This window comes from Hyperoodon ampullatus (assembly GCF_949752795.1).
Source record: "Hyperoodon ampullatus genome assembly, chromosome: 8".
NCBI classification, from domain to species: Eukaryota; Metazoa; Chordata; class Mammalia; order Artiodactyla; family Ziphiidae; genus Hyperoodon; species Hyperoodon ampullatus.
This window is the reverse complement of record NC_136921.1, coordinates 85,401,118-85,423,968: the sequence shown is the minus strand read 5'-3', so window position 1 is coordinate 85,423,968 and position 22,851 is coordinate 85,401,118. Positions and strand designations below refer to the sequence as shown.

At 44.2% G+C, this 22,851-nt stretch overlaps 1 protein-coding gene across 1 annotated transcript in view; it reads right to left on the bottom strand.

The window, feature by feature from the left end:
* MYO3B (myosin IIIB) overlaps window positions 1–22,851 on the bottom strand; it is a gene marked incomplete at both ends in the record, with an annotated part of 382,371 nt that overhangs the window by 326,360 nt on the left and 33,160 nt on the right. Inside the window, one exon of the mRNA XM_079709748.1 lies at window positions 20,208–20,353. Coding sequence (XP_079565874.1) covers window positions 20,208–20,353 — 146 coding nt within the window. The remainder of the gene's footprint in view (window positions 1–20,207; window positions 20,354–22,851) is intronic.

Here is a 22,851-nt window from a genome sequence, read left to right as displayed (position 1 = left end):
GTGATGCGTTCTGACCAGTGGAATGTAGCAGAAGGGATGTGTGTAACTTCCATGGCAGGGCCTTATGAGAGCTGCAGCTCTGCTTTCGTGCACTGGGAAGTTGGCCGCCACATAGGGAGTTCGACAACCCTGAGACCACCATGCTGTGAGGAAGCCGGTGGAGAGGGGAGGCCATGTGCAGGAGCCCAGGGCATGTAAGTGAAGACTTCTCAGAACTCCCGGCCCAGTCAACTACTAGCTGAATGTAGCAGCTCCAGCTGAGCCAATACTCCAGCTGATTCTCACTACGTGGAGCAGAACTACCCAAGCCTGAATTCCTGACCCACAGCATCACGATAAACCATCAACTGCTGCTCAAGTCACTAAGCATTTCAGCCATTTAGGGTTCTTTGTAACACAGCAATAAACAATCAAAGAAGTCTGATGCTAAAAGTCTATGCCACCTGGCCTCTCTAATTTTCACTGTCTCCTATTTTCCCGTGAACCCATTTCTCGTTCTCTGTTTTCAGACTTATTTAATGATACATCTACTCTCAGTTACCTCAAAATTACTCTTTATTTTAAACAAATTTGAGCATATAGTATGCATACAATTTTGGTCCTAGGTGCTATGACAGATATAAAGATTCAGAAAGTTATAGTCCTAGCCCTCAAAGGCCCTTACATCCGATCAGAGAGATAATCAAACTACACAAATGACCCCAGATACACAAAGGAGTGAGTAAAGATGGATTTGAGAGTGAGAACTTGACATGGAAAAGCCCAGGTTCAGGGTTCTGACTGGAACCCTCAGATTTACAGAGAGGCCTCAATACACGACTGGGATAAACACACCCACGGCAACCTGGGGACGGATCGGCCTTGATTTCTGCCTGCTGACCGTGCCCCACAAGCATCAGCAAGTCCAGACACCTGTGCCCCTGCGACCCCTCCCCCTCCCCCGGCGGTGTGCTGTCTTGCTTGGGCCCTGGCACAGCCTCTGTATGCCCCCCTTGCTTCCTTGCTCGTACTTTCTCCAGTTCATCCTTACTCTGTCGTATCTTACTAAAACACAGGTGGAGTTTTTGTCACGGTTCTCCTAAAGACTAATGGCTTCCAGTTCTCTGCAGTCCCAACAAACTGCTCCAGATGGCCATCAAGACCCTCAGCACGCGGTTCTCCAAGTCACTTTCAAGTCCCAACTCTTATGCCCACAACTCCAGTCCTGGACCCACTTTTGCACTTTTCCTCTGCTTGTGCTCTCACTTCGCTTCTGAAGTATCACCTCACCCATCCGTAATGGTTCAGCGCAGGTACAAATCCAGGCCTTCCTGGATCTCCTTGGTCAAAATCATTTCTCCTCTTACATCTCCACAGACTTGACACCTTCCCTCTGTCTGCCTTACGTGTGCTCTTCGTTACATGAGGGAGTTTCAAATAGATTGTGAACTCCTGAGGGCAGAAGCTCTGCCTGTCTGATCTCTGCATCTCCACAGGTTTGAGCAATCCTTCATACATTGTCGGTACTTACACATTTATATTCAATGGATGGTATCCTAAATATTTATATCTTTAACTTTGAGCTTTGATTAAGCTTGCCCAATCTGTTTTATTCTCAAACATTTGCATCCTCAACCCCAAAGATGCAGATTAATAACTGAGATTATCAAATCATCCTAGGTGGGACGTAACATTGCTAAATATAGAATCATGCCACAACCAGGCACATATGGTTCTCTAGAACATATTTTTCATACTGCATGCACTTCATAATGAAGGACTACATCATACACATGACAAAGACCACGGTCTTATGCATGCGTACTGGCAGTGCCCTACTAATAACACTCACAGATACAAATGACCACTGAAACTTAGAAAATGTATTCTTTATCTCCTCCTTCGGCTACCATCCCATTTTTCTGCTCCCTTTAGAGCAAACTTATCAAAAGAGTTGTCTCTAATCACTCTCAACCTCCCCTCCCTTTTGAAATGTTTTATTATGTAATATATCATATAAAATCTAAAGCTCGTGTGACTACCACCCACAGCTCAAGAAACACTATGGCTATCACCTCAGACTCTACTCCAGCTTGGTTTTTATCCCCACAGCTCCATTGAAATAGCTCTGGACAGAGTCACTGGTTTCCTCCATGTCATCAGATCCAACAGTCAATTCTCAACCTGCATCTTACTTGACTCATGAGCACTGATACATTTTTTTTTTCAGGGCTGTCTTATACTTACAACAGTTATTTAAACACTCCTTGAAAGGGTGAAAAGTAGGAATTTACACCATATGCTTGCACATGTGTGAAAGGTTATATAAGATTCTTCATTTTTATTTATTTATTTATTTATTTATTTATTTTATTTTTTATTTTTTGCTTTATAACAAATTTAATCAGTTATACATATACATATGTTCCCATATCCCCTCCCTTTTGCGTCTCCCTCCCACCGTCCCTATCCCACCCCTCCAGGCAGTCACAAAGCACTGGGCTGATCTCCCTGTGCTATGCGGCTGCTTCCCACTAGCTATCTACCTTACGTTTGGTAGTGTATATATGTCCATGCCGCTCTTTCACTTTGTCACAGCTTACCCTTCCCCCTCCCCATATCCTCAAGTCCATTCTCTAGTAGGTCTGTGTCTTTATTCCTGTCTTACCCCTATGTTCTTCATGACATTTTTTTTTCTTAAATTCCATATATATGTGTCAGCATACAGTATTTGTCTTTCTCTTTCTGACTTACTTCACTCTGTATGACAGACTCTAGGTCCATCCACCTCATTACAAATAGCTCAATTTCATTTCTTTTTATGGCTGAGTAATATTCCATTGTATATATGTGCCACATCTTCTTTACCCATTCATCCGATGATGGACACTTAGGTTGTTTCCATCTCTGGGCTATCGTAAATAGGGCTGCTATGAGCACTGATACATTTTGATCATTCTCTCTCTCTCAACCCTTCCTACTTTGGTTTCTGGAGTAACACCCTCTTTTAGCCCCCCTCTTGTCTCAGTGGCCACTACTTATCAAACTCCTTTCCTGGTTTCTCTTCATCTTTCCCATCTCTAAATGTTGGAGTCACCTTCAGGACCTTGTACCTTCTTTATCTACACCCACTGTCCAGGTAAAGTCTACTAGACGCATGACATTAAATATCATGTATATTCTGATGACTCCCATCTGAGGACATCAGACCAGATGTCTCCACGGAGCTCCAGACTCCTGTTTCTCACTGCCTGCTCAATAGCTCTACTCGGATGACCAATCTGCATTTCAAACTTAATGTCTGAAACAGAGCTCTTAATTCCTGCCCCACCCCCACCAAGTCAGCTCCTCCTACAACCATCCCCACCTCAGAAAACGTCCTGTTTCCAGTTTCTCCAGGCAACAACCTTGAGATCGCCTCACTTTTTCTCATGCCCTACATCTAATCCATCAGCAAGCCTATCAAATCCACCTTCAAATTATATCCATAATCCAGCTACTTCTCACCACCTCCACCTTGGTCCAAGGTGCCGTTCTCCCTTACCTGTGTTATAACAGGTAAGAGCCTCTTACCCTCCTTGTTTCTCTGCCTGTACTCCTACCCACCCCTCAACATTCCATTCTCCATGTACTATTCAGAAGATCTCTTTAAACAGAAGTCATTTCATGTCACTTCTCTACTCCAAACTCTAATGGCTTTTGATCTCTTTCATAAAAAATCCAAAACCATTACAGTGGCCTACGAGGCCCTGCCTTTCTCTCATCATGCTCCAGCTTGGCTTCCTTGCTATCCTAAAACACGCCCACCTCCTTCCCATCTCAGGAACTTTGCCCTTTCTTTTTCCCTAGGCATGGCTTGCTCCCTCACTCCTTTTAGACTCTCCCCTCTACCTTACCAGAGAGGCTTTTTCTCAGCACCTTGTATAATAGTAAATCCCACCCCAGCTGTCACCCTCTACTCTCCTTGTCCCACTTTATTTTCTTCAGTCAGGCACCTATCACCACTTAGCATATTACATATTTTGTTTGTTTATTATTTCTCTCCACCCCCCAAATAAAAACTCCATGAGGATAGGAAATTAGTTTTGTTCACTGCTGTGCCTGACACAGTGCCTGATCACAGTGTACGCTTGATAAATACTGATCAGATGATTGAATAAATTAATTCCGAGCAACAGTTTACAATCCATTTGTAAGTAGGTCACTATTCACACACATGCTCCTAGTTTTAACTAGGAAACTCTTACATTTTGCCAAACTTATTTGGCAAATATTTTTTACCCTAGAGTCATTCTTCCCTGACCTGTAATTTTGTGCCAGATGCACTGATTTTTTTCAACCCCTTTCCAGTTAGAGAGCTTAACATTACCAAGCCAATGAACTATTTCCCTGTTCATATACATATTTAGTTACAGTTGAGTTTGTTTTTTTCCCCCTCTTTTAATAGACACAGAAGTACCAAATGTGAACTTTTGGAAGGAAGTGAAGGGGGGAGCAGAAGGAAGACCATGATCTCCAGAGAAGTACATCATCATCAAGGCAAAGACACAACACACTTTCCACCTGTTCCTTTAAAGTCATCGGCAGAATGGTGAGACATGCCAAATCGAGGCGGACCACCAAGGCAGAACCAACAACAAATCTAGTGATGAAGGGAAAAGGCCAATTTCTCCACATTCACCCCTCCTGGCCTTGAAGTTGAACTGAGGAGTCAGAATGTGTGGGACTCAGCCATGTATCCCTCTTAATTAGCCACATCATCTAGAGAAACTCTCAGCCTCTGGGCTTCTTCCTCTGCTCATGATTGTACTGGATTACATCAGTGGTTTTAAACGTTTTAGGGTCCTGAACCCCTTTCAGAGTTATGGACCATTGTATTAGTTTCCCAGGGCTGCCATGACAAAGTACTACAAACTGGATGGCTTATATTTTACCTCTGTCAAGACCATATTTCCAAAGAAGGTCACATTCTGAGGTACTGAAGGTTAGGACTTCAATATAACTTTTGAGGAACACAATTCGACTCATAACAACCATCTTCCTAAAAATGGTCCATTTTGCATTCAATCTTGGGGAGTTTACAGACCACTTGAAGCTCACCCCCTGCTACATATCAGCTTCTATTAACTGTGTGTCTTGGAGCAAACCATAACTCTTTTGAGCCCTGAATCCTCAACTCTAAAATGACAAAAACCTTACCTATCAGAATTACAGTGGAGATTCAAAGAAATTACATTTAAGACAGTAAATGTGAATTGTGAAGGGACAAACGATTTTAGAAGAACTATTTACAGTGGTTGAACTAGGGCCCAAAGCTACGTTTAGAAGAGTGTGGTCTCCAAGTTTTTTTGATTGTATATTTTATCAGTAAGAAATTTTTGAGTGTACCCTCTAATAACAATTTCCTTTCTTATCAATTGTGTACAAGTGTTACTAAATTTAAAAAATGAGTCTGTCATACAGAGTGAGTCTGTCATACAGAGTGAAGTAAGTCAGAAAGAGAAAGACAAATACCGTATGCTAACACATATATATGGAATTTAAAAAAAAAAAAATGTCATGAAGAACCTAGGGGTAAAACGGGAATAAAGACACAGACCTACTTGAGAATGGACTTGAGGATATGGGGAAGGGGAAGGGTAAGCTGTGACAAAGGGAAAGAGAGGCATGGACATATATACACTACCAAACGTAAGGTAGATAGATAGTGGGAAGCAGCCGCAGAGCACAGGGAGATCAGCTCGGTGCTTTGTGACCGCCTGGAGGGGTGGGATGGGGAGGGTGGGAGGGAGGGAGATGCATGAGGGAGGGGATGTGGGAACAGATGTATATGTATGACTGATTCACTTTGTTATAAAGCAGAAACTAATAAAAAAAAAAATGAATAATATGAAATAAATAATATGTTTTTTAACATTACTCTAAAACATTCAGCAGTTAGACTGCAGAGGTTTGATTGGGTCATACTAATAACTTCTTGCACAATATATACTGAGAAAGAGGTTTATCATTAACAGTAGTGGATATAAATCCATAGTTCAGATAGTCTTCATGGTAATTTTGAATTTTAAAAACTGATTTCTTGGCATAGCTGATTAGCTTATCATTGTTTTGAACCTCATGTGGCTGATGAAGAGCTGTCCTAGGAGGAGCAGTGTCATCATCTCAGCAATTTTTTCCTGTTGCTTGGATGTGCTTGCATTAGGAGAATCAGATACAATCCAAGGTTGCTTTGCAGAAATCTTTTAAAGCCTCTTGTCCACTTTGTGAAGATCTATTTAGTTGACACTTGATGGCATTTTCCATACAACCACTTAATGAGGCACCCTTTAACCTCAATGTTTTCTAGGACTCTACACTTGAACCTACAAGTGGGGCCTTCTCAGCCCCTTGGCTGTGGAGCTCCCTCGTGATTCACCTGCAGATCAAACCAGAAAGGACCATCCAACACATGGACTGAGTGAAGGCACCAGGGTCAAGCTTCATACTCAGTAATAGGAAAGCATAATTTGTTTCTTGGTTTTTAGATTTAAAATGCATAGGTATAGAAGACTTACTAGTTCCTCTCTGCACTAAGGTGGGTTGTCCTGTATCCTCCCACCCTGGAGACCACTAGACAGTCAGCACCTCTCCTTTATTCAGCTTCAACCTCAAGTGTAGGTTCACATGAATAAGAGCATCTATTGACTAACTCATGCAACCAAAAGGATTAAGTTTGGAGCAGAGGAAGTACGGAGGAAGGTGGAGGGGGTGGTGTAGGTTTGTTTCCTTTCTGTCTCCTTGGAATGATTAAGAGAATGATGATAAAAATAGAAGAACCGGGCTTCCCTGGTGGCGCAGTGGTTGAGAGTCCGCCTGCCGATGCAGGGGACATGGGTTCATGCCCCGGCCCGGGAGGATCCCACGTGCCACGGAGCGGCTGGGCCCGTGAGCCATGGCTGCTGGGCCTGTGCGTCCGGAGCCTATGCTCCGCAGCGGGAAAGGCCACGACAGTGAGAGGCCTGCATACCGCCAAAAAAAAAAAGAAGAACCTGTTATTCTAGAGGGATTTGATGCTACTCTGTCAAGAGAGGAAGGCCAGGGCTTCCCTGGTGGCGCAGTGGTTGAGGGTCTGCCTGCCGATGCAGGGGATACGGGTTCCTGCCCTGGTCCGGGAAGATCCCACATGCCACGGAGCGGCTGGGCCCGTGAGCCATGGCCACTGAGCCTGCGCGTCCGGAGCCTGTGGTCCGCAGCGGGAGAGGCCACAACAGTGAGAGGCCCACGTACCAAAAAAAAAAAAAAAAAAAAAAAAAAAAAAGAGAGGAAGGCCAGAAGCTGACCAAAATGATGAGGCTCTGGGCACAAGTAGAGTTGCACAGGGACGCAAATGACAAGAGTCTAGCTCAGAGCTAGAGAGGCTACTCTTCCCTTCTTCTGGGTGGAACCAGTGCTTTGGCCTCCAAAGACCAGAGCCTTTGGGCATAACCAGAACCAGCAGCCCCATAGTCAGGGGTGTTGAGATGGCATTTGAGAGGGCAATAGATGTGGGCAAAGAAGAGTCAGACATGAGAGAAATAAGAGGGCAGAGGTCACACAATGATGGGAGCTCAAAATGGCTGTGGCCACAAATGGAACACACCTTTGAAGATTTCTAAGAATTCCTGGGCAGTATTCTGAGGGGTATTGTAGGCAGAATAATGGACCCCAAAGATGTCTGTGTCCTAACCCCCGGAATCTGTATATTAGGTTACATTCTTAGGCCACATAGCAAGGGAGAATTAAGGTTGCAGATGGAATTACAGTTGCTAATTAACTGACCTTAAGATGGGAAGATTACCCTGTGTGGGCCCAGTGTAATCACAAGAATTCGTAACTGCGGAAGAGGAAGGCAGAAGAGCCAGTGTCAGAGTGATACAATGTGGGAAAGCCTTGACCAGCCATTGCTGGCTTTGAGGATGGAGGAAGAGGCCAAGGAATGCAGGTAGGCTCTAGAAGCTGGAAAAGGCAAAAAATGGAGTTTTCCCTAGAGCCTCCAGAATGGACCTCAACCCTGATGACTTTTTGATTTTAGTCAGACTTTAAAGACATCTGACTTTCAGAACTGTAAGATAGTACATCTGTGTTGTTTTAAGCCACTTACGTTTGTGATCATTTGTTATAGCAGCAGTAAGAAATTAACACAGGGGATGTGCACCTCAGATCTTGCTATTATGGGGCTGTGCCTGAAGACATCAGAAAAATATATAAATCAGTATTATCCTGCAGAAGCTGAGTGACTTCCAGAAATGTCCAAATCAGGCAGATTCCCTGTGACTTGGTGGCCTAGAGGTAACTAACTTCAAACCTCTCCTCAGTCCTTCAAACACTAGGCTTCCCATCCCCTCCCTCTTCCAGAAGGAAGGCATATAGAAGGAGTGGACTGCAGGATAAGGGCAGCAGGAGAGGCCACGCCCATTGAGACTGATGAGTAATGCAGCATGCGTGCTGGAGCATCCAACCCAAGAGACAGGTGGCACAGAAAGAGGGGTAGCAGGGGACCAGGACTCCAGAGAGCAGAACCAGAATTCACACCAAGAATATGAGGCCAAAGTAAGCAGGAGCTGAGGGTTTGGATGCAGAGGAAGCAATAAGGCCATAGGGCCCAGGAGGAGACCCACACACACACACAGTACTCCTCACTGTTCCCTAAACTGGCCACAAGCTAGGTGTGCAGCTAAAGAACAAAACCTGGATGAAGCCTGGTGGAAGGCAACACCTGCATCCCAGAGGTAGGACCAGGCATGATGCTGGGATGCCCATCTGTCCTCTGTGCAGGTGGAGAGGCCCTTTGGGACATGGAAAGTACATGATTCTGCTCATTGGATTGTGCTCCACTGTGCTTGGCCCTGCCCAGAAGGACATGTGGGTCTTCTGGGACATCCTCACCTGCCTCACAATACCTGTCCCAGATACGTGATAAGCCACCACAGCTACTTCTCAATGCCCCAAGTTCTACCATGCGGTTCCCTTTATTCTCAGATGGAGCCATTTCCTTTCATTCTGGTACTCCACTCCACAAGTCCAGAGTCTGGAAGGAACTCAGAGAAGAAATGCAGAGCTCTGTTCTCCATGCTGAGCACTGTGGAAGGGAGGGACTCTTCCCTGCCCAGGTAGGGCTGGATGGGGAAGGAAGTCTTGGCTCAGTGGCCCAGAGCAAGGGAGGGGAGGAACTCTCATGTACCCACTTCCTATCTGAGTCCTGCTAGGCATGGTATGTAAGAACGCCTTGATTTCTACAGAAATACCCCCTGGGGGCTGATGGAGTGGAAGTCTAGCCAGTCTAACCCTCCCCCACTACCCCCTCCCCCAGGACTCTTACAGGCCAAACTTCTCACTCCTATCCCCAAACCCCCAGCCCTAATCATGACTTAGGCAGTCGTCCAGGACCAACAGGCTCCAAACAAGATAAAATTGCTGTATTCTTTTCCTTGGGCTGCTGTAACAAAGTATCACAAACTAGGTGCTTAAAACAACAGAAATTCATTCCCTCACAGCTCTGGAGGCCAGAAGTCCAAAATCAAAGTGTCATCAGGGCCAGGCTCCCTCTGAAGCCTCTAGGGAAAGCTCCCTCTGAAGCCTCTAGGGAAAGCTCCTTCCTCATCTCTTCCAGCTTCTGATGGCCCAGGTATTCCTTGGCTTGTGGCACTGTGGCCATCTTCCTGTATGTCTTTGTCTTCATATGTCTGTGAGTCTAGGTCCAGATCTCACTCTTCTTTTTTTTATTTTAATAATTTTAAAAAATATTTATTTATTCATTCATTCATTTACTTTGGCTGTCTTAGTTGCAGCATGCGATATCTTCATCGCAGCATATGGGGTCTTTAGTTGTGCCATGCGGACTTCTTACTTGCGGCATGCATGAGGGATCTAGCTCCCCGACCAGGGATGGAACCTGGGCTCCCCCGCATTGGGAGCACGGAGTCTTACCCACTGGACCACCAGGGGAGTCCCTAAATCTCCCTCTTTTTATAGGGACACCAGTCATATTGGATTAAGGACCATCTCTGCTCCAGTATGATCTCATCTTAACCTAGCTAATTACATCTGCAATGACCTTATTTCCAAATAAGGTCAAATTCTGAGGTCCTGTGGAATTAGGACTTCAACATATCTTTCTGTGGGAGACATACCACAATTCAACCCCAGACAATCACCACTGACTATTCTGATGAAATGCTTTTTTTCTGCTTTTACATTCTTTATAATGTACAACACACTCCCACCTGTAACATCTCTAATTTCTCGATTCTCAACCAGGGGGTGGGGATGGGGAAGGCAGGAACCAGAATTTTCAGGGGAGACACTGCAGTTTTGAAATATAAATAAACAAACAACAGTCTAATAGTTGTTTCAGGGCAGGGTTTTTCTCAACCTTGGGTGCACTTCAGAATCGTCTGGGGGAACCTTAAAATACAAAACTATATGTATATTATTACAAATGTATATATTTGTAAAAAATAATTATATATTAATATAAATGCTGAGTTTGACTCCAGACCAATTACATTGGAATCTCTGGGGGTGGTGCCTAGGCACTGGTATTTCTTAAAGCTCCCAGGAGATTGTAAACTGCAGTGAAGATTAAGGACCTCTGTGCCGGGTGAGACTGGCTGCTTAGGGAATGGCTCCGGCCCTGCAGTTGGTGACTACTCACGTTTCTCTCTGTTGGTACCCATAAAGCGTAGGGAGGATGCTGAAGGAAACGGTTTACACAGGCCTTGTTATCTGAGTGCAAATCATTCTGCTTAAGGTGGTGCCATTTTTGCCCCCCTGAGAGGTGAAAGGATGGACTGGTGACAGAGCAGGAGCAGAACCAGAGCTGAGTGTCCGAATCCCAGTTTGAAATGCCAGCTTCAGGCCCACTAGAGTTCTCTCAGGGTAAGACTCTCTGGCAGCATCTTCAGTGTGGTGCCCAGAACGAAGCCATCATTCCAAAGGGGGTCTGGTTGGGATGGAGCCAGCGTGGGCTGGTGTTTGTTCTGACTTCCAAACGTGAACCGTGAAAGACTATCTTACTGTTTGACCCCTACTGAACTTACAGCCACAATTAAATTCATTTTCCACCCATGAATTCTCAAGCCATGGCTCTCTCAGCCTATACAGCTCACCAGAGTTTCCAAGCCTACTTGCTTGTTAGAGAATCCCATTGTTCTTGGCAGTAGAGGTCTTTGGGGGATTCCAAGTCTGCCATGCAGCATACCAGCTACCCTTATGTGACCAACAGGCTACTATGTCCTGCAACTCATTACACATTTTAAAACATTCAGCAGGCAGGACAGTCAGCAGAGCCCTGCCCAAGGCCTCCAGGACTTCCCTCCATGTTGACACCCACACCATTACCCAGTGCTCCTCAACACAATCCTTCCTGGGCTATGATCCATCAACATCACCACCACCATCCTCCAGCCTGTGTTTCTCCATCTTGGCCACAAAGACATCACAATAGCTTTTAACCTCAGGGCAATATTCCAAATATATTCTGTATAAAACAGTCCCCATTTGCTTTCATCTTGCAGTAACACCAAGCAAGGACATTAGTCGAACATAGCTTATTTTTAGTGAACCCATGCCAATTCCTAGTGATCACAGCTTTTCCTTCTAAGAATTCATAAGCTATTCAAAGAAAAAAAAGAATCTTAATAATTAGCCCAGCATAAAGTCAAGCTCACCAGATAGTAGTCTGCAGGTCCTGCCTTCTTCCCTTTTCTGAAGAATTAAAACACATTCTCCCTTTCCACTCCTCTAACACTGTTCCTGTCCTCCAGAATTCTTCCAAGATCACTGTCAGTGGGTCAGCAGTCTCATCTGCTCAGTCCCTGGAGTATCACTCCTCCCAGCCAAGAAACTTGAACTCATTTGGAGCAACGAAGTGCTCTCCTTACAATCCCCTCACCTGGCTTGGGTTTCAGTCTCCCTTTGCCAATGTTTATAGCCTTTGCAGGCTGAGCTGGAAAGAAATCATTCCCTCTGGAGGAGAAAGTGGTAGCAAAAAGAAACCCAATCTGGACAGAGCTCTTACCATTGTCCCTTCACCTGGGGACATGAAATTTCCAGAACCTGGGGGAAGGTTATACCTACCCAGAGGGCTGAAGGGGCCCTGTAGAGGGAGGCAGCCAAGCCCCCATCACACAACTCACCCACCAAGCACAAAGCTGCCACAAAAATGGAACTGAGAGGAAAGGAAAAGCCCTGCAGCCTCAGTTCTCAGAGGATGACAGTATCACTACTCATTGTAGACACAATGGGAATGGGGACCAAGGCCAGCTCTGCTCCCCAGGGGGCAGTCCCATTATCACATTCGTGGGTGTGTATGGGGACTGGGGGGGGCGGGGTCCACATCTCTTAGGAGTGTGTCTGTTAACAAAGGAGCTGTGACAATGGATATTCAAGGCAGATTCCCTCAGACAGACACAGTGGAAGTAGTAAGGATTTACTGAGAAATCAGTCTTCATTCTCAATTTCCCATATAATCATCAATCAGTCAATTAGCTAAAACCCTCAAATGATTGATCTCACAGGTGGTTCTTTTGAATGGAAGGTGTCAATTCTTGAGCTACAAGGGAAAGCAAATTCCTTACAATATAAATACACTTTTGAGATTTTTTTCTTTGATAGAAGCCAGCAAAAATGGAATGCTTACTATATACTGTTCCGAGCAATTTACATTCATTAACTGCTCACAGCAACTCTATGAGGCTGATACCATTCATATTTCCATTTTACAGAGGAAGAAACTGAGGTGCAGAGACAAGTGATTTGGTCACGTTCATACAGCTTGAAAGTAGTAGAACTGGTATTTGAACCCATGCCGACTGACTACAGAACACTGAGGTCAATGAATTGTAAAAATAGCCCAGTTTTCTACCCCTTCCTGTATCTATGCTTGGAACCCTGTCACCAATGTGAGAAGTGCCCTGGCTAGCCTGCTAGATGATGAGAAGCCACATGTAGCAGAGCCAAGTCGTCCTAGACAAGGCCATCCTAGACCAGCCAGCACCTGGCCAAATCCCCAGCTGACCACAGCTGCACGAGGAAGTCCAGCCAAGATCCACCCGAGAACCCACAGACTCATGAGAAATAATAAATAATTGCTGTTTTAAGTAACTGAGTTTGGGGGTGCTTTGTTACCTACCAGTACATAAGTGACACAAACACCGATGCTTGACCACTACGCTGTATTTTCTTTCCTATGACACTGGCTTCACCTGACTCCAGGATTCTCCAGGAACGGACAGCTCCAGCTGTGATGAGCCTTCACCCAGATAACCACCTTACCACCCTTCATCCTAGTGCTGCCCCTGCCCGACCACTATGCTAACCCAGGAAGGCAGTTTATAACTATTCTTCACCTTGACTCCCTGGTTTTCTTTGGAATCAAGAGGAAATGAGGGTGCCTCAAACCCTTTGGTACTATTTCAAGCTCTATTTCCTTGCCTACCCTCTTTGCCCATCTCTCCACCATTTAGGAGCTAAACGGGAATTAGCCAAAGTGGTGCCAAAATAATGAAATCAGCGTCATGAGGGAGAAAGCGCGGATAGTGCTTGAAGTCAACACCTCTCATTCACTGGCCTTTCCCTTCTCTCAAGGTGGGCTTCTTACTCCACGGGGATGGGGACCAGCACTCCCTGGAGGCACGCCCCTGCTTTGCCACCTGATCCCTAGATGAAACCCTGCAAAGCTGAACTTTCCCTGCCTGTCAGGATTCAGGAGGTGCAAGCCACACCTCCACAGGAACTAACAGCCCCAGCTGCTCGACTCAAATTAGAAAAGAGTTTGGAAACATGTTCCACAGAGCAGAAGCCTTCTGGGGCATTTCTGCCAGCTGCCTCCAGCTACTATGTTATGTTCTCAAGGAAATGGAGGGGATACCCCACAGGGAAGGAGGGCACCCCCAAGGCATCATGAGGGGTAGGGATTACAATCCGCTAAAATGCGACTAGATAAAGACCAAAGAAAGAAAAAGACTCATAAAAGACCATGGTTTTTCTACTGGAGTATTTCAAAACTTTTTTTGCTCTTAGGCACTCAATAAATGCTAAATGATGCTAATTCTTCTAGCTCTTCTTGCTTTATGAGTGAAGCTGGGATTGGGAGGGTTTGTTGCTCAGGCCAATAGCTAAGTGACCTGGGTTGATGAAGAGAAACCAAAGTTCCCCCAGGGTAAACCAAGCCTTACTGTGCCATTAAACACCCACCCCCCTTCACTCACTACACTCCAACAATAGTTTAGCTTTAATTTCTTTTCCTTACATTTCACAGCCATAAGGGAAAATGTCCTGTGACAATTCTGTAATACTAAGACAATTACTGGTGACTCAGGACTCCCTGCTGCCTCTGAATCTTCTCACAGCTGAGGAGCTGGCTTCCCACCCATGTAGGAACAATTTGCTTTGTGAATTGGGAAATTCAGAATAAAAGAAATCTTTACCCTTTAAAAATGATAGAAATTCAGATGAAATTAGATGAAAACTCAGCCCAGGGAGTCTGTTTCAGAACAAGAGTCAATTGCAGGCACTGAGACCCACAAAGACTCATGCTTTCTGAGCCCTACCGTCCACAGCATCCAGGTAGCCCAAGAGTATCCTCCGTGATTTCTCCTCCTTTCTCCTTTTTCCTGGGTATCCGACTTCTGCCCATTTCACCTCTGCCAATGAATGGGGGAGGGGACAGTAAACTATGTTCTCCTTGAGAGAAAAAAAGTCCCCGTCTTATTCATCTTGCAACTCAAGCACTCAGCCCAAGCCTGACTTAGCATGAACAGAGTTAGAGATATCCTAGATTAGAGGGCACGCTCATTCCCAAATCCCCAGCAGACTGTTCCAAAGCACTTCTGTAAATGGGTAGTTTAGAGCTTGGAAAGCATTTTTTTACATAAGCATGAAGTTCTAGAGACAGGCTATGTCCTCAGACTCAATTATAAAACTCAAGTTGGCCATGAGAGTCTAATAATGCACGAAAAGTGAGAACTTCAGGTATTCCATTGACTCCTCCTAAATAACCATTTTAAATAGTTTCTGTGAGAAAACGCATTCCAAATCAGGATGCCAGAAGCAGATTTCCATTTATTCCACAACCAAAGCAAGGTTTTCCTACTGAAAAAATAAGAGGAAGATGAAAGGGAGGAGATGCTGCCCCTACCAGAAACAGCCCTGATGTTCATGGCAGGTGCAGGTTTTGCAAGGAGGGTGGGATGGGACAGAAAGGACTGGGTACCAATAATGATAACCTGAAATTCTTTAGTTTAAACACTGGTCTTAAGTGTTCTAAAACAGGAACTAAAAGGCAGCTGCTTGAAGGGGAGTTTGGAGAAGGGAGGGATTTCTGGTTTGGGAGTCATAAATCAATGAGCCAAGGAGGGCCTGTGCTCACCTATGATGACTCTTGATTTCTGTTCTTCAGTTCCTTGACTGACACACTCACTGATGCTAATAAAATTCTAACTCTCAGGTTTACTGTGTCAGTTTGAAGTTGGGAGCATGGAGAAGGAAGCTGGATTGTGAGCTTCTTAAAGGCTGGGATATCCAATTCATTTCTGTCTCTTTTTTTTTTTTTAAAGGAAAATTTTATTCAAGCAAAATATAACTCAGGAACAGCCTCTCAGAAAGCTCTGAGAACTGTTCCCCCCTATTCATTTCTTTATACGCCAATCCCCTTGGTGTGAATTCATAATTCATCAATAAATAAGTATAATTTAAGGAAGGTCTTTAACTTTTCAGTGTAGTTGCAAAACATGAGGGCTTTGGAGTCAAACTTCACAGATTCAAATCATTTTCCTTCTATAGGTGCAGGACCAGCGGCTTTCTCCCAGGGCTTCCAGTTTTCTCCTCTAGAAAAAAGGGTGGTGATAGCACTTACCTCAAGGGTCACTGTGGGAATGAATGCATTTGTATTTGTGAATCGCATAGCACTGTGCCTGCCACATAGTTAGCACTCGATAAATCTAAGCTATTGTTTTCCCATCATCCTGTAGCTACTTGTCCTATATTTTGCCCCCCAAATTAGTTTCTCAGGGAATGTGGTGAACATGAAAGTTGGTTGGTGCAGTGTGTTGAATTGTGGTCCTCTAAAGATATGTCCCCTTGGAACCTGAGAATGTGACATCATTTGGAATAAGGGTCTTTTGCAAATGTAATCAAGACAAGGATCTTGAGACGAAACCATCCTAAATTAGGATGAGACCTATATCCAATGACGAGTGCCCTTACTGGTCAGACAGAAAAGAAGACACAGAGAGACAGGGAAGAAAGCCACGTGGAAACAGAGGCAGAGACTGGAACTATGCTGCCACAAACCAAAGAGCACCAGAAGCCACCGGAATCTGGAAGGGGCAAGAAGCAGTCTCCTCGAGAGCCTTCAGAGGGAGCAGGACTCTGCGGACGTTTTGATTTTGGATGTCTGGCCCCTAGAACTGTGAGAGAATACGTTTCTGTCAAGACACGAGGTTTGTGGTCATTTGTGGTGGCAGCCCTAGGAAACTAACTTGCTGGGTACAGTTTGGAACAACCTAAATTTGGTGAGGAAAACAAGCCCAAATATAAATTGGAATTATCACAAGTTCTTTTCCCAAATCGTGTACTACAGGGAAATTTCTCTTTACGAAGGAAAAATCACTGGCTTCAGGGACTGGAATGTTCAAGCCATTCTTTCCCATCCACTCCCAACCGAGGACATTTCTGCTGGGAATCCTGAAAACACTCTGCATTTTTCCACAGGAATGCGGTGGAAGCACTCAATGTGCAGTAAGACTCTGCACAGAGTCAGCAGCTATCTGACCCCAAATAAATGGGCAGGTGACGTGGCTCCCCGTCCTTGTCCAATAAGCACACGCACGCTAGTCCCTGCTGTCTCCCTGACCCCATCTGTGGAGGTCCAAGAGGTCATTAGCCAAAGACTCCAAGCTAAGGAAAGATACCTGGTTGCCAAGAAATGTACATAATTGTATACTCCTAATTCTATGGGTTCTTGCAAATAATCTATGAAACAGATCTCCTTTTAAGTGAAAAATATATCCTGGTCATCTGCAGGATCCTTCTAAGCCTTTGGAATTTACAGTCCTCAGGAGAGAGTCCTGAGAGAGATGTTGTCGAACCCACTGATGCCTAGAGAAATGGTTTACATTCCTTTCCTCTCTTCTAACTCCTGGAGAGAAATAGCAGCAGCCAGAGCAGTGACTGTCAGAGAGGGGTGACTTTTTTAGAGCAAAGGCGTTAGACAAGATGACACATGCTGACAGGCTCAGCAAACAGTGGCTGCCCTGCCAATCAGCAGACAATTTCTGTGCGTCTGCAATGTAGGAAAGATTGTCAGTCACGCAGTGTTTCAAAGACAGGTCACGACGACCCCATGTGTCATCTTCTAATGCCAATCAGCAGACAATTTCTGAGTGTCTGCAACTAGGAAAGATTGTGAGTCGCGCAGTGTTTCAAAGACAGGTCACAACGACCCCGTGTGTCATCTTCTAATGTGAAGGTCAAAAGAAAGGGGAAGGTGGGTGGAGGCAGAGAGGGGAAAGCAGGAGACCCCTGTGCAGGCAAATCAAGCACATCCAGGCAGGTCTCGACTCCTATTTTCTGACAAAGCCTGGGGAACCCGTGTGATCACCTGCTTCGTTGACATCTGAGGCTCCCACCTCACATGTAACCAGCACTGCATTAATTCCTAAGTCCTTTAGAACTCGTGAAAGTCACTTCTTCCCGGACTGAGGAAAGGTCTTTTCTTTCCCTACTTGGTAATTTACTCAATTTATTTCCAGCCAGGAAAGGGTTGTAGGGAAGAGGAGGAAGCCACACACAGGACTCTGGCCCCCAAGAGTGCCCTGCAATGGACTTCATCGTTTAATTGAAGAGAATTCCAGAACACCGACAACACTCATAACCAAAAAAAATTCTGAAGCCCAATAGATTCAAAGGATTTTTGTCATTACCTGTCATTTACTCTTCTCCTATTACAAAAGGAAACGCTGAGATAGAATGAGAGAGAGAGCCCCATGAAACATACAGGTAGATAACCTGAGTGCTTGTTTAAAATACGTAAATGTTAAATTTCTCCACTTTCCATCAAAAAGCTTTTCTGAGGAAAGGATACATTTTTACCACTCAAGGTTAATACAGAGTATACACATGCGCGTGAACACACATGAGACTGCACTTGGTCAATCCACAGCCCTTCATAAGAGAACTGTGTGATTCTAATTAACAGGATACTTTTTAAGTAAATAACTTAGTGATTATAAAAAGCTATACAGTACATACAAATATGTTATATTTTTTTAAAAAAACCTCCATCCTTCCTGTCCAGAAATGTCCAGTTGGCCGTTAAGGTTGTGATAAAGGCAAAGTGTTGAGCACACGTAATCACACTGAGGGTCCTGCTAACCGACTAGTGCTGACGTTCCCTAGTTCAACCTGATTCATCTCTTGCACAGGAACCAAGAGATGGTAAAAGGGTCAGAGATTACACCAGGAGGAAAGAAAGAAAGCTTCAAGCTACTTTGGGATAAGGATCCTTGTCACCCCTAAGATCCTTTTCTAGCAATTGCTCTGTTCCTGAAGTTCGCCCTGTCCTGAGGCAAGCAGTAGGGGGCTTGGTTATTTGTGTTTCAGATCTGGAAGCTTCTCCCAAGATGGAAGAAGAGAGGGGAGTGAAAGTATAAAGGTTATTAGATATCAGAGGTTTGGCTGGGCACCACAAGCAAGCTAAGAGGAGTCACTGGAGATGAAGGGTCTGTCAAACACATACACATTTGCATGTACACACACATACACACACACACATACACACATACACACACTTTCTAGGCTGCCTCGTATTAATCACCCTATGAAATTTTTGAACAGTTGCTCTGTACACAAATGCACACTAAAAAAAAAATAAATAAATAAGACAGAGAGAAAAAACATATCCAAGTAGATGATCTCTTATCAAAAGTACATGTCTTGCTAATCAGAAACCACATCTTAATTCTGATAACTGAGAAATTATGTGGCTACTGTAAATAAAGAGTAAACCATTTGTAAAAAATCAAAACACACAAATCATCCCAGATACCAGTTCTCATTTCCCGACATATTACTGCACACAATACTGTTTTGGGGTCCTGCATTCTTACATTGTTTTGAACATTCATCAGACTATTAATTTTAAAAGCCAGGAGCTTTGTCCTAATCACCAGGACCTGTTTTTGTACTTTGGAAAAGGCAAAAAAACCAACTCTGACTTGGGTGGGAATCATTTTGGGAATAATGGTGGGTGGTTGTTCACATCCGGATTAAGTATAAAATGATAACATTATGATGATGAATGCCACAGAGCCTCATCTGCATATAAATAGACCTAATCAGAAATGCAAATTGCAATCAGGAGACGTTTTTAAAGACTGTGATAGCTGTGTGACTGTGCAGATAAGGAAAGGTTAACACTTGTATTGTTAAAGCAGTTAAATGGCTCCCAGCCGGCCCAGGGCCTTCCTCTGAAAGAGGCATGTGGAAGGTACAAATCTCCCAACCTGCAACACTCCTGGATGGAGCTTTCCAGAGCTTCATTTTCTATAACTAGAAGCTCGAGCAGGCCAAACATCAGCCCTATTCTGACGGAAGACAAACAACCAAACCTCTTGTACAAACCCTTAATGAATACAGACAATAGATAATAAACTGGCATTTAAATACCCTTCAAACAGATCTCGTTCAGCACAATTGCCCATTGAGACAGAAATTAAAGGATGGAGAGAAAGTCATGACTGATGTAACATTTTTCTGATATTTTTTAGTGCTGGTATACATTTTTTTGTCCCTAAATTTTTCAGCATACTGGAGAAAGATTCAAACTGGGGAAAAAAAAAACAAACCAGACATGATTATATAATTTAAAAAGAAAACACCAGTATTTAGACAGATTGCTTAATCCAACACCGCATTTTCAGTCTTCTCCTGCAAAGCGCAAAAAATGAACATGTCAAAAAAATTAGAGTACTGAAAATATACAATTGTTATGACATAGTCCTATCATTTTTAGACTATGTTACCTTTCAGGAACACCCTCTCCCCCACTTCCCTGCATCCGCCCCCACCTCCCCCCAAAAAAGAAATACATTTTACAATCAGGCTTTCACAGGTTTGGAGAGAAACTGTTAATGAACTATTTATTATCCTTAAAGAGCCTCTTTCACAAAGAACTAATAAGCCAAGAGCGCCATCTTGTGTCCTACCTTGGAATCTTAAAAAGCGTTTTCACAGGATGCATGTCAAAGAGGGGAGGGTCTCCATCCCCCAGTTCAATAGCTGTGATCCCCAAGGACCAGACGTCACAGCGAGCGTCATAGGAAGAGTCATACTGCTGCTCACAAGCAATGACCTATCAGACAAAAGCAGGACACAACACATCAACCCCACCGACACCGCAGATGTCCTGAAAGGCCCTTGGCCATCTTAGCCCCCTTCTCAGTTCCCTTGGCTATACTGATATTAAATTCCAGTAATAATAAGATGTCCGTTTTCTAGGCCTTATTTGTGTGATTGATTTATCATCTGATATGTTCATTAACTTTTAAAAATGTATCAGTTCAGTTCAAGAAACATGCATTGAACCCTCTAGATACCGAGAACAGTGCAAGGGGAGGCACAAGGGTGAATACATCACCACAGCCACCCTGATGTCCTTTAAGGAAAGGCTTTGTCTAGATCCTTCATCTCATTACCAGCTGCTGAATTCAACAGTGAGGAGTGACTGTTCTCAAAGATGCCTATCTCCTGCACAAAGTCCCTAGGAGCACGGCATTTGAGCACAAAGCTGCTGGGAGACTGATGTGCTTAACTTAAAAGAGGAACCACTCCCTCCCATTCCCCTTTTCCAAGAAAATCGGCCCCCTCCTCAAACCCCAACAACTGGTTTGTGTCTCAGCCCAGCTGCTGCTTCAGGTATTAGCTCTACTAGGTGCAAGAGAAGGGGAACCAGAAAGTGCCCTTGGGCTTGTCATTGGTTTGGAAAGTATGGAACCTTGTGGGGAAATCTTTTTCTATCAACGTTTTGAGTCAGACAGGAAAAGCCCCACCACTTAGACTCTGGTGGCTATCACAGTGGGGTCAGGAGAAGGCAGGGGTGGGCCAGAGGCTGTGCAGGAACCAAATGCTCCTGTTTGACCTTAAATCTGCTTCCTTGACCAAGTATGACCCATGGCTATGAGCAGGTGGGAGACTTTTATTAGAGTCTGATGATGTATGTCCAACAGCCTATGAGGTAGATATACAGCATCAATGGAGACCGCAGCAGGGCCAAAGTGATGGTCCTGCCTGCCCTCTTTGGCCATCAGAAGGTCTCTGACTTTGAGTAAGATGGACCAACTGGCCATGGGGAGTAGAAGAGTGACGGATCTGGCCTATGTATTAGCAGGTTACTGTGCTGAGGATACTCTACGTACCTGCACCCAGGCTACTGTGCTGAGGATACTCTACGTACCTGCACCCAGGCTACTGTGCTGAGGATACTCTACGTACCTGCACCCAGGCTACTGTGCTGAGGATACTCTACATACTTGCACCCAGGCTACTGTGCTGAGGATACTCTACGTACCTGCACCCAGGCTACTGTGCTGAGGATGCTCTACGTACCTGCACCCAGGCTACTGTGCTGAGGATGCTCTACGTACCTGCACCCAGGCTACTGTGCTGAGGATACTCTATGTACCTGCATCCTTGGCCTGATCCCAGCCCAATCCTCTGAATAATCTATCCTGCCATAGAACATCCTTTTAACACATAGAAGTCATACTTTTAACACATTATTTTCAAATATGCATTCAACCTAAAGTTCAAATAATTCCAATTTTGGAAGCAGAAGCCATTACATTGCCCCCCGAAGATCTCACTTTCATCACCTCAATCTGGTGAGAAACTACATTATTCTAAAAGATCTCCAGAGAAGGCTATTTACCACCTTCCCTTCCAGAAATGACATTTCCAAATGTGTAAGACAAACATAATTTTAGACCTATCAATCAGCAAATAGTTCACCATTCTTATACATTCTTGCGAAAGAAAAAGAAATAAGACTCTATCCTTCTCCAACAGGAGCTACGGCCAAGTGAAATTTAAAGTGAATCTATAATAAATTAAATGACAAACCTTGACAACTAAAAATGTCCTAAGACAATATGTCCTAGCATGTCCAATAAAGGATATGGGCTCCAAAAGCTTGGGGTATTAGAGGGAGACCAATTCAGGCTCAGCAAGACAACAAAAAGTAAATAGTGCCCATAGTCCACAACTTCCAGAAAGAAATTCAAATCAACTTCTAGCTATCTTGGATGGGACACAGAAGGCAATTCCAAGAACCTGTCCAAATGTGGGAATGGAGACATCCTATCGATTCTCAAGTGCTGTCATAAAATATTCAAAACGTTTATCTGGTTTCCACTTCTCTTTACAGACAGTCACACACTATCTTCAGCTCAGTCTGATTAATAGAAGAGTATCCGTTGGCCAAATTCTCTTCCCTAAACTCAGGTTGTAATGTGACAAAGGAATTATTTAAGCTTAGCCTTCTAGAAAAGTTTAAAGAAAATGTCTCTAGTAAAATAACTCACAAATAATTATTGAGTACCCATGAGCCAGGCATGGTACTAGGTAGATAGATAATCATTCTGTCAGGTAGGTACTAGTATCACCTTTTGTAGGTATGGAAACTGAGGCATAGCACAGTTAAATAGCTTCCCCAGTACCCATAGCTAGTCATGGTCAGGGACAGAATTTGAACGCAGGCAGAGGAGAGACAAGTAAACAGATTATCACAATGTGATAAAACTACTCTAAATAATAAAGGTTATATTCAAGAATCAGTTGAATTATCAGCATCTG